The sequence below is a fragment of the Catharus ustulatus genome, chromosome 14 (assembly GCF_009819885.2).
Source record: "Catharus ustulatus isolate bCatUst1 chromosome 14, bCatUst1.pri.v2, whole genome shotgun sequence".
Taxonomy (NCBI): Eukaryota; Metazoa; Chordata; class Aves; order Passeriformes; family Turdidae; genus Catharus; species Catharus ustulatus.
The window spans coordinates 12660294-12676164 of record NC_046234.1 but is presented as its reverse complement, the minus strand read 5'-3'; the positions used below and the strand labels follow the sequence as shown (position 1 = coordinate 12676164).

The 15871-nt window shown below is 46.9% G+C and overlaps 1 protein-coding gene across 4 annotated transcripts in view; it reads left to right on the top strand.

Moving 5' to 3' along the window:
• Positions 1-15871, top strand: part of DOCK11 (dedicator of cytokinesis 11) — a 77487-nt gene that overhangs the window by 38595 nt on the left and 23021 nt on the right. For 3 of the 4 annotated variants that reach the window (XM_033072249.1, XM_033072248.1, XM_033072250.2), the window contains exons 23-38: positions 339-428; positions 1940-2058; positions 3569-3638; positions 3713-3838; positions 4389-4460; positions 4889-5035; positions 5492-5575; positions 6016-6127; positions 9280-9458; positions 11184-11297; positions 11796-11871; positions 11985-12088; positions 13978-14089; positions 14210-14276; positions 14740-14787; positions 15251-15384. In XM_033072249.1, coding sequence (XP_032928140.1) covers positions 339-428; positions 1940-2058; positions 3569-3638; positions 3713-3838; positions 4389-4460; positions 4889-5035; positions 5492-5575; positions 6016-6127; positions 9280-9458; positions 11184-11297; positions 11796-11871; positions 11985-12088; positions 13978-14089; positions 14210-14276; positions 14740-14787; positions 15251-15384 — 1654 coding nt within the window. Of the gene's footprint in view, positions 1-338; positions 429-1939; positions 2059-3568; positions 3639-3712; positions 3839-4388; positions 4461-4888; positions 5036-5491; positions 5576-6015; positions 6128-9279; positions 9459-11183; positions 11298-11795; positions 11872-11984; positions 12089-13977; positions 14090-14209; positions 14277-14739; positions 14788-14966; positions 15033-15250; positions 15385-15871 lie in introns of all 4 variants that reach the window. The other variant, XM_033072251.1, reaches the window with a different exon arrangement.

Here is a 15871-nt window from a genome sequence, read left to right as displayed (position 1 = left end):
TGCAGCTGTTGACAGGGTTTCTGTTCTCCAGTGTTGGTTGGGGATTGGGGCTCAGGGTAGTACAACCACAGGGGAATTTTAACACTGCTGGAAATGTTGTGCTTAGTATGGAGGTTAGCTGGGAGAAGGGGCTGAGCAGTGGATGGGTATGTTGGAAAAGACAGAGAGCAGCCCTGGAGATGGCAGCTGGGGAGTGAAGGTGCCACTGGCAGGGACATGGGGTTTGCTGGGGACCTGGCCCACTGCTGCAGGTAAGTCAGCAGATTTCCAAGTGCAAATGGCAAAGTGGGGCTGACAAATGTTGAGGCTGCTGAATTGAACTTGTTTGTCTCTTCCAGGACATGCACTTGCACAAATTCTTCCACTACTGCCAGCTGGTTCAGGCGGGAGCTAAGGAAGTGCCAGGAGATCTTGTTAAATACCTGAAGGTGAACAGTGCCTGTCACTGGGCTTCTTTGTATTTTTAAAGGTTTTGTCAGCAAATACCCAGAACCCTGCCCTGTGGGAGCACACCCTTGCTGGGCCAGTGCTTTATCCTATCAGATGGGCTAGTATTTAAATGAAATGTTTTTTTCATGTCCCTGCCTGCATTCATTTTATCTTGTCAGATGATTTTCTGTGTGCTGCTTCCCTCTGCCTTCCACTAGGGGTAAAACAAGCAGTCAGCATTGCTCTGCCCTGCTCATGGCAGAGCTCTCTCCTGGTGGACTCACACTCTCCTCCCCTGCTGCTCTAGGTTTGATTCAGCCCTTTAAACAGTAGCACAGTTCCTTGTTTTCTGGAAGCCCATTCTAAACAGGAGATTTCTTTTCAGGCTGAAAAAGATACGTGAGATTATCAACCAGTTAAATTTGAGCAGTGGTGACCTATGACCTAGACCCAGCTTTTTGGTATTCCCTGCAGCATGAGTAAGGGCTTTGAAGCAGGTCCAGCAAGGGCTTCTGCACAGAATATTATTCTTGGCTATTTACTGTGATGTTTCCTTCTGTGACTGCTTGGTTTTGAGAATGGTGCTGTAGCAACAGCTCCACTTTCAGTGGTGGGGATCTATCACCACAGGGTTACTTAATGTGTGTCAGATAATGTATAAACATGTTAAGAAATAAAAATAATGGCAGATTTTGAAGCCAAGCACTAAAATCACAGTGGCTTTGTTGTGAGCATTTTGCCAGGTCCCAGTCCTGCCAAGTCCCAGCGCTCTCACTGCACCCTGCAGACAGGGAGATAGGTTTGTGCTAACCACAAGTGAGGGATTCTTAACCACCACCACCTCAATAATCTCAGTAATTTAAATAGCTAGATACAGATTTTAAAACCTTTCATTAGATTTGCAGGTTTGAAAAATGAAAATGAAACATGCTGTCTTTCCTAGATTCATATCATGAGCTTCAGGCACAAGAGCTCTGTGAGTTTGGTGGAAAGAATATGCAGGAGACAATCCTGACCTTCACCAAGTGCCTTAAACTACATTTTCTATAGCAGGCTATGCTCTTTGAAAAGGAAAGTCTCTCTGAAAGTCATTGGACAGCAGTTTTTCATGCTCCAAAGGCATTTGTGAAAATGGGGCTTCAAAAAACTGCCACAAGGGATGAGACGACTTAAAAGCAAAACTTCAACCTTAAATTCTGGGCTTTTAAAATAAAATAATAGCATGTGACCTCTAATTAAGTCATAGCTGGCATAGCTGAGAGGAAGATTTATACCTGCCATGAGTGACTTATGTTGCTCCCTGAAGGTTTTCAGCTGGAATCTGTCAGCTGGAAGGAGGCAATGAGTGCTGCTATGACTCCAAGCTGCCCAGTCCTCGAGTGGGCTGAAGCATTTCCACACCCTGAAGCCTTTGCTAATGCCTGTCCCATTGCCACAGAAATGTCTGTAAATGTTTAACATCTGCAATATGTTGAACTAAAAGTGTCTGTGTTTTGAACATTTGTTTTAGTGTTTGCACGCCATGGAGATCCAAGTAATGATTCAGTTTCTACCTGTAATTCTTATGCAACTATTTAGAGTCCTCACCAACGTGACACAGGAGGATGAAGTAGCTGTCAACTGCACCATGTGAGTCTTGGGTGAGCTACCCAGTGACAAGTGACAGTGCAAAGCAGGGTCTGGTTTCCCAGTACAGGGTGCTAGGTGACAGCACTGGCTGTCCCCTGCTGCTGTCCCCCCCCTGGATCATGTGGGTGGCATGGGGGCATTGTGGGGCTCTTGTGAGGAAAAATGTGGTACTTAAAGACACTCCTGGTTTGTTTCTGTAAAGGTAAAGGGTTTGGTGGATCTGTGAGCCGAGTTACTGTCATATCTAAAGGCTGCAGAGTGCCCAGGTGTGTCCCAGCTGCAGTCAGCAGATGTGGGGAGCAGTGTCCTGGTCTCCTCCCAGCACAGCAGTCCTGGTGTCAGGATTGCTCCCGGTGGTGCCCCGGGGCTGGGTGTGGCTGCTGCAGCTCCAGCTGTGCCCCAGAGGGCAGCACGGGCTGGGCACTGCAGGCAGCTCCAGCAAAAGCACTTCCCTGCCTGGCACCAGGATGTGCTGAAACCCAAGGCACTGCCTCAGTGCTCAGGGATGCTGCAGGGCATCCTCCTCTGGGCCACAGCAGAGCGTGCATCACGTCCCAGGACATCCTGCTCCCATGGATTTGGAGGCTGAGCCCTGGTCCCCAGGGAGGTGGTGCCTGTTGCAGTCACAGCCCTGCACTGTGTGATTTGGGTCGTGAGAACTTTTCCTTTGTGGAGCTCCTAATTCCACTCTGAAGCACCAGAGGGCAGGGACAGGGAAACAGGTGACCCCAGGTACCTGTTGGGTGACCAGCTCCCACTTTCATTTCCAGAGATTTTTATCAAAGCTTGACCTGTTTCTTTCCATTTGTCAGTAGCTCTCTGTTTCATAGCATCTCTTTTCTCATCATATTTTCATAGTGGAATTTTAAACCCGCTTTATCTGATAAATGGCTTGTAAACTCCTCCTTTGTGGTTTGGGCTGTGGAGTATGTGACAACATGCAATAATTTGTTGTTCCCTCTGGCTGGGAGTGGAATGTAAATCCCCTGTAGTGACTGGGGAAACTCTTGCTGCCTTGATCAGCTGCCTAGGAGTGAGTCCAGAGGACTGTGTGCTCTCCAGGGTCTGCTTGACCTTCCCACACTGCAAGGCAGCAGCCCAAAATAATCCAGTGCATGTAACAAAGAGCATATGATATAAATAAAGTAAAAGCAAAAAAAGGAGGCTTCCAGAATGAATAAATTCCAGGAATGCAAGGAGGTATCAGATTATAACAATGATGGACAATGTTCTGTCTCACCTCCTCATGCAAAGAGTCTTGAGTGTTAAGTCAGTGATTCATGGGCCAGCACAGAAGTGGAGAAGAGGCTTTGGGCACTCATCTGAGTGCTCTGAGCAAGGATGGTGCAGGAGCTGTGTGTGGGGGTGCTGGCCTGCAAGAACTGTCCCTGTGCAAATCAGGCTGTGCCAGCAGTGAGGTTTTTGGGGTTGACAGGACGGGACACACGTGTTGTCTGCTTTTACCAGGCAGAGGAACTTTCCACTGAACACAAACCGCATTTCTCCCCAGGGTTCTTCTGCACATCGTGTCCAAGTGCCACGAAGAAGGTCTAGACCACTACCTGCGCTCCTTCCTAAAGGTCAGTGGTGACACAGTGCCCCTGGGCCCTCCCTGCTGGCAGCAGCCCAGGCTGACTCTGCTCTTTTGCCTCAGTACGTCTTTCGAGCTGAGAAACCGAGTGCCAAGCAGGCGAAGATGACCCATGAGATCCTGGTGCTTTCCATGGCCACCATCTTGAAGCAGTCAGCAGATTTTCTAGCCATCAATAAGCTGCTCAAGGTGAAGTATTGGCAGTGCTTGGTGCCAAGGGTAGAGGGGAAGAAAAGGGGGTCTGGTATAATGCCCAGCACTTAACCCATGTAAACCCACTGCAGGGGCAAAGCTGCTCCTTGCATGCACATCCTTGAGGTTCTCCCCTTAAAACAGAGATCAATTTTTGCAGGGAACCTCTGTTTGGGCATGGCAGGAGACAGCAAAAGGCTGTTCATTTTGCCAGTTTTGCCTGTTTTCCTCAAGCCACACCAGAAGGGTGACTCATGGGAGGCAAACTGAGTTTCTGCTCTGCTTCTGCAGGGCTTGCACCCCAAACTCTGCTGGTTCTTTCAGGGTGCATTGGGGTGCAGAGGGGCTGAATCTATTCCCACCCTAAGACTGGCAGGACATCTCTGGGTAGAAAAGGCATTTATTCCAAGCCAGCTGTACAAGCTGTGCTTACAAAAAGCCATTTGGGTGTGAGCTTTCCCTCCCACATAGGTGCTTCCCCACAAAATCAGGGAATATCAGTCATATTCATTCTGAGAAAAGTAATAGTATTCTTTGTTCATTCTAGTACTCGTGGTTTTTCTTTGAAGCACTGGCAAAGTCCATGGCAATGTACTTACTGGAAGAAAACAAAATCAAGGTAACAATTAATTTGGTCAATGCTGCATTACAGAACTATCACAAACTCCTCCAAAAGCTTTTCTGAAAAGCTATCTGACTCTCTATTTTAAAAAAACCAAAACCTGCCAAGCTGAACAGCTTGAGTTTCTTTTTCAATTTTCCTTTTTCCATCCTTTTACTCAGGGTGAAAAAAATAATTTTTTTTTAATGCAATTTTTTTTAAATGTAAAAATACAATTACAGTTGTAATTTAAAAATTCCAGAAGCTCTTATGGCTTGTGCAGCCTCCTTTTCTGTTACTAGGTACTGCAGTTGCAGCCAATACTTTTTTTGGTCACTCTTTTATTAGGAAGCAACAAAAACAAATGCTAAAGAACTCGTACCTGTGCTCAGTTCTCCCCAGCTGCTGGCTTGGAGCACTGAGCAGGGATGTGCTCTTGGTTTCAGCTGCCCAGAGGCCAGAGGTTCCCTGAGTCCTACCAGCACGCCCTGCACTCCCTGCTGCTGGCCATCATTCCTCACGTGACCATCCGCTATAATGAGATCCCTGAGGAGTCTAGGAATGTCAACTTCAGCTTGGCTAACTTCCTGAAGGTCAGCAGTTTCTTTTCTTCTCCCAGGATTTTACCAGGAAAAAAAGAAAAAAGCATAGACAATGAGAAATATGGAGCAAGCAAACAAATGTGGTTTGAATTTATCCTATCTCTGGTTTTTTTAGTTGTAAAATCTCTCCAGGGGATAAGCTTTCCTAGGAAAGAAACCTTCTCTTTCCAAAGAGCCTCTGTATGTTACTGAGGGTTTTCAGGCATACCTAGCAACTCTTTGGAACCTGAAATATGTATACTCTCCTTTTAAATACTTCTGTTGTCCACTGGAGATTTAAGTGAGATCATCCAAATGATTTCAGAGAAACAGGATCATGAATTTTGGAAAGTCAGCAGCAACCCAGAGGATGAAATCTGGCTGCTGGCAGGGCAGTAGTATGGAGAGGATTTAGGATGATTGCTTTTATTTTTGATATTTGGTCACATGTTACTATTTTTTCTCCAGCGTTGTTTGACCTTTATGGACAGAGGATTTGTTTTTAACTTGATAAATGATTACATTTCTGGATTCAGCCCAAAAGACCCTAAGGTAAGCAGTAGGTTTCTTCAAAAGTGGTTTGCAGCTGTACATCTCTACATCAGACTAAGCTTTGCAGTGATTATTTTATACAACTCTTGGAGGCCTTTTAGACTCTGTTACTGCAGAGTCTTTTAGAGGCAGAGAACTCTTTGTCTGGGCCAAGAGCCTGTACCCAGACTGTTCTTTAAGCAGAACATCTGTACCCAAATGTTCTTTAAGGTAATGTAAAGAGTCACAATGAAAGAGTGGTTAATAGCTTGGATGAAAAAGACAAAGTAATCCCATGTGCATCGACACTTAAGGAGAACAACGCAAGAATTTGCCAATTGTTAGTGAGTTTCACCAGATGCTATTTATTAGATTCTTCAATTCTTGTGCAACAAGTACATTGAACTGGGAAAAAATGGGTCACACTGAAAATAGTTTGCATTTGTCTTTTTTTATCTCAGCTGCTGGTTGAATACAAGTTTGAATTTCTTCAAACTATTTGCAATCATGAGCACTACATTCCTCTGAACTTACCAATGACATTTTCCAAACCCAAGCTGCAAAGAGCTCAAGGTATGTTCTTTCTTAAGAGACTGGCTAAAGAGCTACAATTTATTATTCCTGGTGGCTTCTGACTAGGTGAACTTTGGTTTGATGTCAAGGAAATATATGTCCTGGTTAGGACATTAACCTCTGTCTGTTTTCTGTCAGGTTTGCATAATTTTGTTCCAGAATGGTGTGCAGTCAGTCTTTTCAGTATTTCCGATATGTAAGTCTACATGGGATTAGCAATATCTGGAAGCCACTGCCTGTGTTTCAGTAAATAGGCAAATGGTGCAATGCAATCCTTGTTCTCAGGACTGTCAGCCTCCCCTGAATGGATGTCTCATTGATGGGTCCTGAGGGAATGGGGACACAGGAGAGCAGAGTGAACTCACTGCCCTGCTCCAGCTCTCCCTGTGGCCACCAGAAGGGGATCCAGGTCACCTTCTGCTTTCACACTGAGCACAGCAGTGCAGTGTGTTCCAGCCTGTCCTCACACCTGCAGGCAGCCAGCAGAACTTGAGGTGTGCCAGTCCCTGGTGCATACCAGGAGTGTTTGTGCTGTGACACCCCCACACATCCACACTGCTTTCACTGTATTCTCTCAGGTCCTGGAGCTGCTCAGCTCGGGGTGCAGGGGGCTCACAGGGGGCTGGACTGAGGCTGTGTGCACCTGGGGGTGGTGGGGCTCTGGCTCTGATGGCAATGCAGCCCCCAGCAGTGCCACAGCCTCCTCCTCTCTGGGTCCTGATGGCTCATCTGTGCTACACCAATGCAGGAAAGATTGCCAGGTTTTGATGCCAATGGGCTGCCAGTGTAAGTACTGGAGAGGAGAGTGAGGTTTGGGATTCCCCATGTGAAAGCCCCGTGGATTTATGGTTGTGTGGTTGATTCCAGTGGAGGAAAGGAGATGTTTGGTTGTGCCTCAGGGTGAAGCCATACCAGTCCCAAAGCAGTTCCACACACATACAGGTGGCAGAAGCAGCAGTAAATGAAATTTCCCTTATTTTGGACTCCTCAGAGCTTTCTGGACCAGTTGCTACTCTCTTACATCAGTTTGGCTGCTTGCCTGGCATTGTTTAACATGAATTATTGCTTGAAACAGCCAAGAAAAACACACCCAAGGTGCCTTCCTGGGGCTTTTTAGTGGCATGGTAACACAAGGATGCTCTTTCTTGGTTAACATTCACCTTTGCATTTGTGACAGTTAAATTGAAAAGCTGTGAGTGCAGCTTATCTTTTCTGCTGTGTTTTATTGTGACTGGACCTACCAGCTGAGGTTCACATAGAGCTCATGGCAGGAGAGCAGCCCAGGCTCAGGCAGAGCCATGTGGGGATGCACCTTCACTGCAAACTCATCTGCCTTCATGGACAGACAGTGGTTACAAGGACAGCAGGCTCAGGAGAGACCCTGCTGGTGTGTCTGACCTCTTCACCAGCCTGTTGGGATGCAGAGAGGGGATATCCAAACCCCTACTGCTCTGTTTCCAGGAAAAGAAGGAATAGCCCTTAGGGAGGTGGATAGAGAGTTTCTGCAGCTTCAGCCAGTGCAGATGGGCAGCTCACATCCTGCTGAGTTGGAGTGTTGCATCTTGGAAAAGCGACTCTGAAACCTCCCAGCTATTGCAGGGCTGGTTTTTGATCTGTCCCTGCTGCCTCACATGAGGACATCAGCCAGAGCAAGCCCCAAGCTCAGCCTCATGGCCAGCAGCACACAGTTAGTTTTGCAATGTTGTGATGGGAGAGAATCCAAGGGATTAACAGAAGCTGAGATTTAAGCAAAGGCATCACAAATAATATTAGAACATGACATACTGTCCTGTTTCTCCAAGATTTTGAGCATTACTTGTTCCTGTTTATTTTTGCTGTCTTTTTATTTGTCCCTTTTCTTTTTATATATAATTAGAATTTTTTTCATTTGCTGTGGGACGGTTCACTTCAGTAGGTAGGTCCAACTGGAATGATCAAATCCTCTAATGTCAAATTAAGTATGCACTTTCCAATCAATTAGCTTGCATCCAACTAATGTAATAACCATGATGTGTGAAAATCAGGCATTTGCTAACATGACTAACTGTGAAAGCTAGGTAATGTTCCAGACTACTTTTTCTTTCCTCTGAATCAGGGTTTCACAGGCCAGTAAATGCTAGTTTTGAATCAATGAATTTAAAAATATCTTTTAAAAATATCTTTCAAAACCTGCCTTACCACAGAAGAACTTTCGTACCTCTGGGGTTTTGAAAAAAAAAAAAAGAAAAGTCTGAGCTGAGCAAATGGCATTTGTGCCTTTTGGGGGAAGAACAGAGCTTTGGGGCTGTCCCTGTGGTGGTTCTAATTTGGTAAATGTCCTGGCAGTGCCTGCCTGAATCTGTGTGAGATGCAGGGTACAGGGTAAGTTAAGCGAGGTGATGAGGCACTGAGCTGGCTTTCTCTCAGCAGTCAGTGCAGCTTCTGAGGAGCTGTGTTCAATATCTGCTCTGGCAAGGAGCAGCCCGGAGCCCAGCCTGGCTCCCTGGCCCGTGCAGCTGCCCAGCTGTGCAGCCTGGGATGCAGCACTGGTTGCTGGCACCACCTGTGCATCCCTCATCCCAGCAGCACCACATGCTTTTGCTCTGCTCTCTGACCTCGAGAGAAGGAGCTCAGATTTGTGGAGGCTGTGCAATGAGCTGCAGAGCAGCAGTGCTGGTGCTGGGTGGCCAGGTAAACCCACCCTTTCCTCTGGCCATTCCCACCCTCACAGCTGCTTGGTGGAGGTTGGTATCCCTGCTGCCTCTGTGGTTTGGGGGTTTACAGGACAAACCCCAGTCAGGAGCAAAGCATCCCCAGGCACTAAACTGTGCTGTCATTCCCCATTTCAGCCATCTCTGACTTACAGATAACTCGTCAGAGAGAGATGCAGAGCATCCCATTGCAGAAATCCTTCCTTGAGGTGCTGCTGAAACAGTGAGGGCTGAAATTAATGAACAGCCTGAACTGGAAGACACCAAATTCTTTGATATAACTTAGTTCATTGGTGGAGAAAACTGATCAGTTCAGCTTTATTCAAAGATGAGTGCACTGCAGGAGAGTGGTGAGAACCATTCGAGGGCTTTGTGGCTTACATATCTGTTATGCCTTGCTCTGAACAGGCTCTTGGAACGTTTCCCTTAACTATTGCCTTGTTGTTTCATTGTTTCTTTCAGATACAAATCTTGAGTACAGTTTAACTGATGAGTATTGCAGGCATCACTTCCTCGTGGGGATGCTTCTTAGAGAAGCCTCTGTTGCCTTGCAGGACAATTATGATATCAGATATACGGCCATCTCAGTCTTAAAAAATCTCTTGATCAAGCATGCCTTTGACAACAGATACCAGCACAAGGTCAGGCCTGGTTTTTTGGCTTTCTAACTTAATGTTGTTGAATTTTATATATTAAAAAAAAATCACATACCACAGTTTTATGTATTGCATGGTGCACCAAGGGTATTCTGATTGCTTTTTAGGGAACTGTTGTAAATAACTGATGGTTATGGAATAACAGTAATAGCTCAGAAACCATCTAGGAAATAACTGCAGCCCTCTTACTCATGCTGAGTATTTAGGTAATTAAACCCTAAACCATTAAGGAATTTGAGAGAGTCATTAGCCAAGAGTTATTCAGCAAAATTAGGACATCAGTGGTGTTCTGGTCTTGGGCCTAAATTCATATCCTGTATTAATATGCTGTAATCAGGAAACAGAACTGATCTCTGTTGCAAGTCAGCTGCCTCTTTTACTAGTTAGTGACTCAGTGCAGAGGATCTTGATTCTCTGAGGTTCTGGATTTCCTCTGGGTGGACCTAAGTTTTCTTTGGTCAGATAGTGCTGAAAGAGGCTGGAAATGGGTTTGTTTTATCTTGGTGCTGCTCCCTGCTGACCCATGTTCCCAGCTACCTGTGCAGACACTACCTGTCCTTGCTCTAGCCAGAAAACATGCCTCTGTTTAGAGTTTTGGTCCTCATGTGCTCCCTGTGCTGCATTCCTGAGTGTGATCCGGGAAGATGGATCGCTTCCTGGCATGAAGGGTGGGAGGAGTGCCCCAGCTGTGCCAGGGGCTCTCATGGGCCCAGAGCCAGCTCCTTTTCCTTCCTTTCTCTGCCTGTTTGAAAGCCCAAGCTGGAGGTGGGCTTGCTTTTCTCTGCAGTGAGGATTTGTGACTAACTCAGGAGCTCTTTGCTCCCTCCATGTGCAGCACTCAGAAACTGCCCCTGTCTTACTGCTGTCCCACAGGATAATTGTGTATGTGTTGTACTCAAGGCAGTGTGTCCAGAGACTCCAAAGCAAAAAAATCACATCACAGGCAGGACAGGCTGAGCATGGGTTGGCACACCCTTGCTCCAGCCAAGGAGACCCCAACTCCATCAGTGGCTGAGAGAAGGTTTTGTCAGCCCATGTTTTCAAGATTTCTTTTATCTTTTGTCATACTGAATCAGAGGAAAAAAATGAATTTCTTTATTATTTAAAAGGCTCTACTCAATTTGCAGGCCTTAAATTTCTTTTTTTTTTTTTTTACCTTTCAGACTTATCCAGACTAATGTATGTTTAAAAAAAAGAACTGGATGTTAAAGAGTCCTCCATTTAGAAAATGTCAATCCAATAATTTTTTATCTGTACCAATTATAATCCAAATTAATCACTTCCTACAAACTGTTTTCACTAGAAACATTTGCTATGGGGAATTTCTGACTGGAAGCAGTAGCCAGCACCAGGCATGGAACAAATGTTTCTGTTACATTGCTCCTGGGTGTTACATTTAAAAATCAAACTATGCAAGTCAAGTGCCAGTTGAAAAGTTAGGAAATCCAGGACTTAGTTTGTCACACATTCTGCATGACTGGGAATGTTATTTAGCCTCCAAAACCCCTGAGTGCCCCAGGCTTGCTGCTAGAAGGGTAATACTTACTTGGCAGCTCTAGACGTGGAGATGAGAAGCCAAACCAGCTCATGTTCTCAAACACCACATACACAGTGTAAATACAGACATATTTACGTGTTTTGGCTCAAGTCTTCCCCTTTTTTCACTCCTTTGTTAACCTGACTGAGATTTCCCTCCGTGCCTGCTTTCAGAACCAGCAGGCCAAGATTGCCCAGCTGTACCTGCCGCTGTTCGGGGTGCTCCTGGAGAACCTGCAGCGCGTGGCTGGCCACGAGGCTCTGAGCTCCTGCCCTGCCTCCAGCCCTGTGAGTAGCACCGGGATGCCTCTGTGCCTGACACGTTTTTGGACAGTGTTAGCAGTGCTGTGAGGGGAGCTGAGCAGGACTGGGTCTCCTGCAGCTGTTCTGGGGAGTTGCCTCTTTTCCCAGGAGTTCTGTGTGTGGCTCTCGGGTGGCCTTAGCCTGGCTAACTAGACTTTCCTCCTTGCTGGAGTAAAAAAGGGACAAAAAGGATAACAAGGAATAACAAATAGGACATCTGAGAAAAACAATTCTAAACTTCAACTCAAATAATGAAAAACAAAAAGGAAAACAGTACTATGAATTAATTTAATATGTTCTGTTATTCTTTGTACTCCTCTCCAAGTCCTTTGTCTCCTTGTTATAGAAGTAAGGAAATTTCTTTTTTCATCTGTGTGGTTTTTAAAACCTGCTCTGATTTGCCATTTTTTATTGCATTGTTTCTTTCTATAAGAGAATAGGCATTATTTTCTATTGGTCGCAAAACCTTCTATTGCTTTACAGGCATCCAGGGATGAATTCATATGCAGTTTTCCATCCCCCTCAAGCAGATCCAGTCTGATTGCAGACAAAGATCCAGGTAAATTAATTTTTCTAAATTCTAAATTTCCCATTTATTTTTAACATAGCTATTACTAGTCTGAAGCACTCAAGTGCAAAGGGTTTAATTGTGGGCTCTGGGGTTTTTTTCAGCCTGTGGAGCAGCCCTTCCAAATGGTCATGCCATGAAGAGAGAGGACTCAAAAGGATCCCTGAACTCAGAGGGAGCAACCAGTTCCCCAGATCAGAGTGAAAATGTAATGTACCAGGGGTGGGGAAGGGCCTGCAGGCTGTGTTAAATAACAGGGAGCTCCCTGTGGTAACACTCCAAAGCTTATAGATATCTCTGGAAACAAACAGATTGATGTTTAACACAGGACAGAGTCACAGGTCTGGTATGCTTTCCCTCTTCAAACATCGCTGAGCCAAAAATAGAATTGTTGACAAATTACTTGTTGAAGATGAAAGGCAAAATCAGCGTGGAAAATCTCTGCTCCTATGGTGCATTTATCCATACTCAGATGTGCTCCCTGTGTGTGGGCAGGTCTGAGCCTGGCTGGACCCCAGTGCCTGGTGCTGGGAATTGGTTTCCAAATGTCTGAGAAGCAAAACACCATGGTGTGAAATTGGCAGTGATCACTGACTTAAGATAAAATGTTTGCAGGAAAACCAGCCCAGGTGAATAACCACAGGTCCAAACCTGCAGCAGGTGACTGGGGTCATACCTCAAAGACCTCTGACCCCATTATTCAGACAGGGAGGTATTAAGTACCTTTCTTCCTGGCAGATTGCTCACATGGAAATCAGGTATTTGTGCAAACCAGTCCCTGGTTTTCCTCAAGGCACTTTCCAGATATCTTCGGTTGACGTGAATCATTGATGCATCTTCAAAATCTTTGGCCCTTGCAACGAGCAAGGCAAAGATTATCTGGGCTCATGGCTGTGTCCTGACATGCCTAGAAGAGGTGGGGCCTTGCAAGCTCTCCTCCATAAATCACAGAGCTCTGGGACCGAGTACAGCCAAGCACTTGACTCCAGCAAAGCCCTGAGCACGTGCTCCAGTGCTGCTGATGGGGCTTGCAGAGAGTGGTGTTGCTTCCAGCTCAGCTCTTCCCCCATGGCCAGACATCCTCCTCTTGAATGTGCTTGAACATTTTTCAGAGTTGTTGGAAGCAGTCTTTCTGTTGGGGAATGCAATATCCACAAAACCATGTAAAAGCAGTGCCACAGGGAGGAGCACAGCTTCAGCAGTGCTCTGCAGAGGCTTTGGCGTTGCCCCGTTCCCCTGGAGTGAGCTGTGTGCTGACTTGATAGTTTGGCATGGTCAGTAGCAAATCTCTGACCATAGCACCATGTCTCCAACTCTAAAATGATTGTTTATTTCTGCTTTCTTATGACTCACATCCACAGCCTATCCCAGAATAAACAGCAAGTAAGATCTGTGGATCCCTCTCCAAGCACGTGAGGCAAAGCTTTAGGAGAAGCCTAAGACTTAATCATATCCATTTATCAGAGAATACAGCTCAGGCAAGCACAGAGAATGCAAAATAAAATTGGTATCACTTTAGAAGTCATGCTTCCCACCACACAATGCCCTTTCCCACATAAATTGACTCATCAGCAGGATTTCACTCTACTTTGCCTGAGTCAGTAAGTAGGAGGAAAATCGAAACTTCCAAAAATCAGGGGGAGGAAAAAGTTCTTAAGATGAAATGTCCTCCTTTTTTGTTTTTTGACATTTTGTTTTGAAGTGTATGTCTTTAACAGAAAGGTAGGTTCTTGCTTTAAATGGTGACAACCAGTGAATTTTTTTTTACAAGAACTGGCTTTAAAAATGTCCTGGAGCTTAGATGCTGCAGAAAGCAGGGGAAATGAAAGCAGGCTGCTGTGTGTTTTGCTGGGTAAGCTGTCATTCACTGCCCAGACATTTTTTCTCTGAGCAGAGAAGTGTTTGGTGGTGTGCCCAGGGTTCCCAGGCTGCCCATCACTGGATGAGCTGTGTTCCAAGACGTGGTGCTGTCAGGTGCACGTGTGGGGGGCAGGAGGGATGCCAGCACACCTGGTGTGAGTGCCAGGTTTGCTGTGGCCATGCTGCACAGCCCAGGCCCTCCCTGGCCCTGTCAGTGTCACCCCTGTGTCCCCACAGATCCGCAGGAGCTCCATGAGGAGCAGCGTGTCCCACTGCAGCCGGCTGGACCAGTTTGAGATCCGCACACTTCTGATGTGCTACCTGTACATTGTGAAGATGATCTCTGAAGGTTGGTGCCTCCTGCTCACTGGAGACAGCCACAAAGACAAGGGACCACCAGTTTTTGTCTGTAAGGTCCCCGCTTTGAGTTTTTAAAAATCTCAGTGCACTGTTCTTCATTTTCTTTCAGATACTCTTTTAGCTTACTGGAACAAATTCTCCCCCCAGGAGCTGATCAATGTCCTTGTGCTTCTGGAGTGAGTATCTTGAGGCTTCTGTTCAAACCCTGCACCTCTGTGTGGTCAGAATGGCTAAGGAGGGGACCACAGTGCCTGCACTAGGGGTGTCTGGCCAGGTTGGAATGACACACTCTTCCTCCCTCTGAGGAGAAGCAAGTATGTATTGAGGAAGCATGGTGTAGTGGCAGTGCCCTGTGCTCTGTCTGGGATGTGTCTCACCACCTGTGGGTTCAGCTTCCCCTGTCACTGTCACAGCCTCCACTTTGCAGCAAATTTGGGGGAACAGATGGGTGAGATAACAGGGGTGTGCCCCAGAATTTTGAAACCACAAGTGTGAGGTCAAGTGACTTGTAAATACAGACCCAAACCCTTGTGCATAGAGAAGTATGTCTGCAGGCAAGAACAGGGTAGGTTTTAAATGTTCTGGATCATTCCTGATCTGCAGGATCTGTAACAGATACATATTTCATTTTCTTCCTAGGGTGTGCTTATTTCACTTCAGATACGTGGGGAAGAGAAATATTGCCAGGTACTGCATCCTTCCATCTGGTGTTGGGGTGTGGGGTCATTCCCATGCTCCCTGCCCCAGCAGAGGTGGGAAGGGCTCATGCACTCCCACGCTGGGCAAACCCCAGCTGGTCTGGGGCTCTGCTCAGCTCTGGGCAGGGGCCCCTCACCTCAGCACCCTGCCCCTTCCCTCCCCTGCAGCTCCTGCATGCGATCCCCAGGCTCAGGCGAGCGCAGGTTGGCAGTGTCCCCCCCAGCCAGCTGCAGGTGAGATGAGTCCCTGCTGCATCCCTGCTTCCTGAGCAGCATCCCTGCTCTGCTGTTAGCCCTAGGGCCTTCTGGAGCAGCAGGCTCGTGTGGTCAGTCCTGCTGGGATTGCCCCAGACCGGCGTTTTGGAGGGAAGAGGTCTCCATCCTGGTGCCTTGTGTAATTCCATGATGCTGTGGCTGCTGCTGCCCAACCCCTGTGTGTGCTCCCCTTGCAGGGTGCAGGATGCCTGGCTGGCCAAGCACACGGCGGCCGAGAGGAAATCCCAGACCATGCCGGCGCTGCGCAGCAGAGCTGGGGTGAGGCTGCAGCACCTGGGCAGCCTGGAGACCTCCTTCACCCTCAACCACAGTATGTACAGGGCCTGTCAGCCTGCTAAAACTGCATGGAGCCATTTTCCACTTGCTACTGGCTGCTCCAGGTTACTCAAATTCTGCGGAATTGCAGTGGTCACCAGGCCTCCTGCAGTATTCCTGCATGGGTGAGGGTGGCATTCAAGCCAGCCCCTTAAAAATCACCCCTGGGATTTAGGACCTGTGTGGCTTTCTGCTCTTGCCTGTCTTGGCTCAGCTCCTTGGCTGAGTGTGTGTGCAGGTTTGGGTGGAGAGCAGGGCAAGCAGAACTGCATGGCACAGAGAGCTGTGCTGGGATCTGCTCCCAGCCTCTCCATGTGGGTGTGTTTTGTCCCATTGAAGCACTTTGCCATTTCCCCTCTCTGGAGACAGCTTGGGCACCTCATGCTCTGTCTAGCTTTAAAGACAGTGATATTAAGGGGCAATACAGATGCTGTTTTTCTGGTGTGGCATCAGGCTGAGCTTTTCTGGATGGAGTTGGCAAA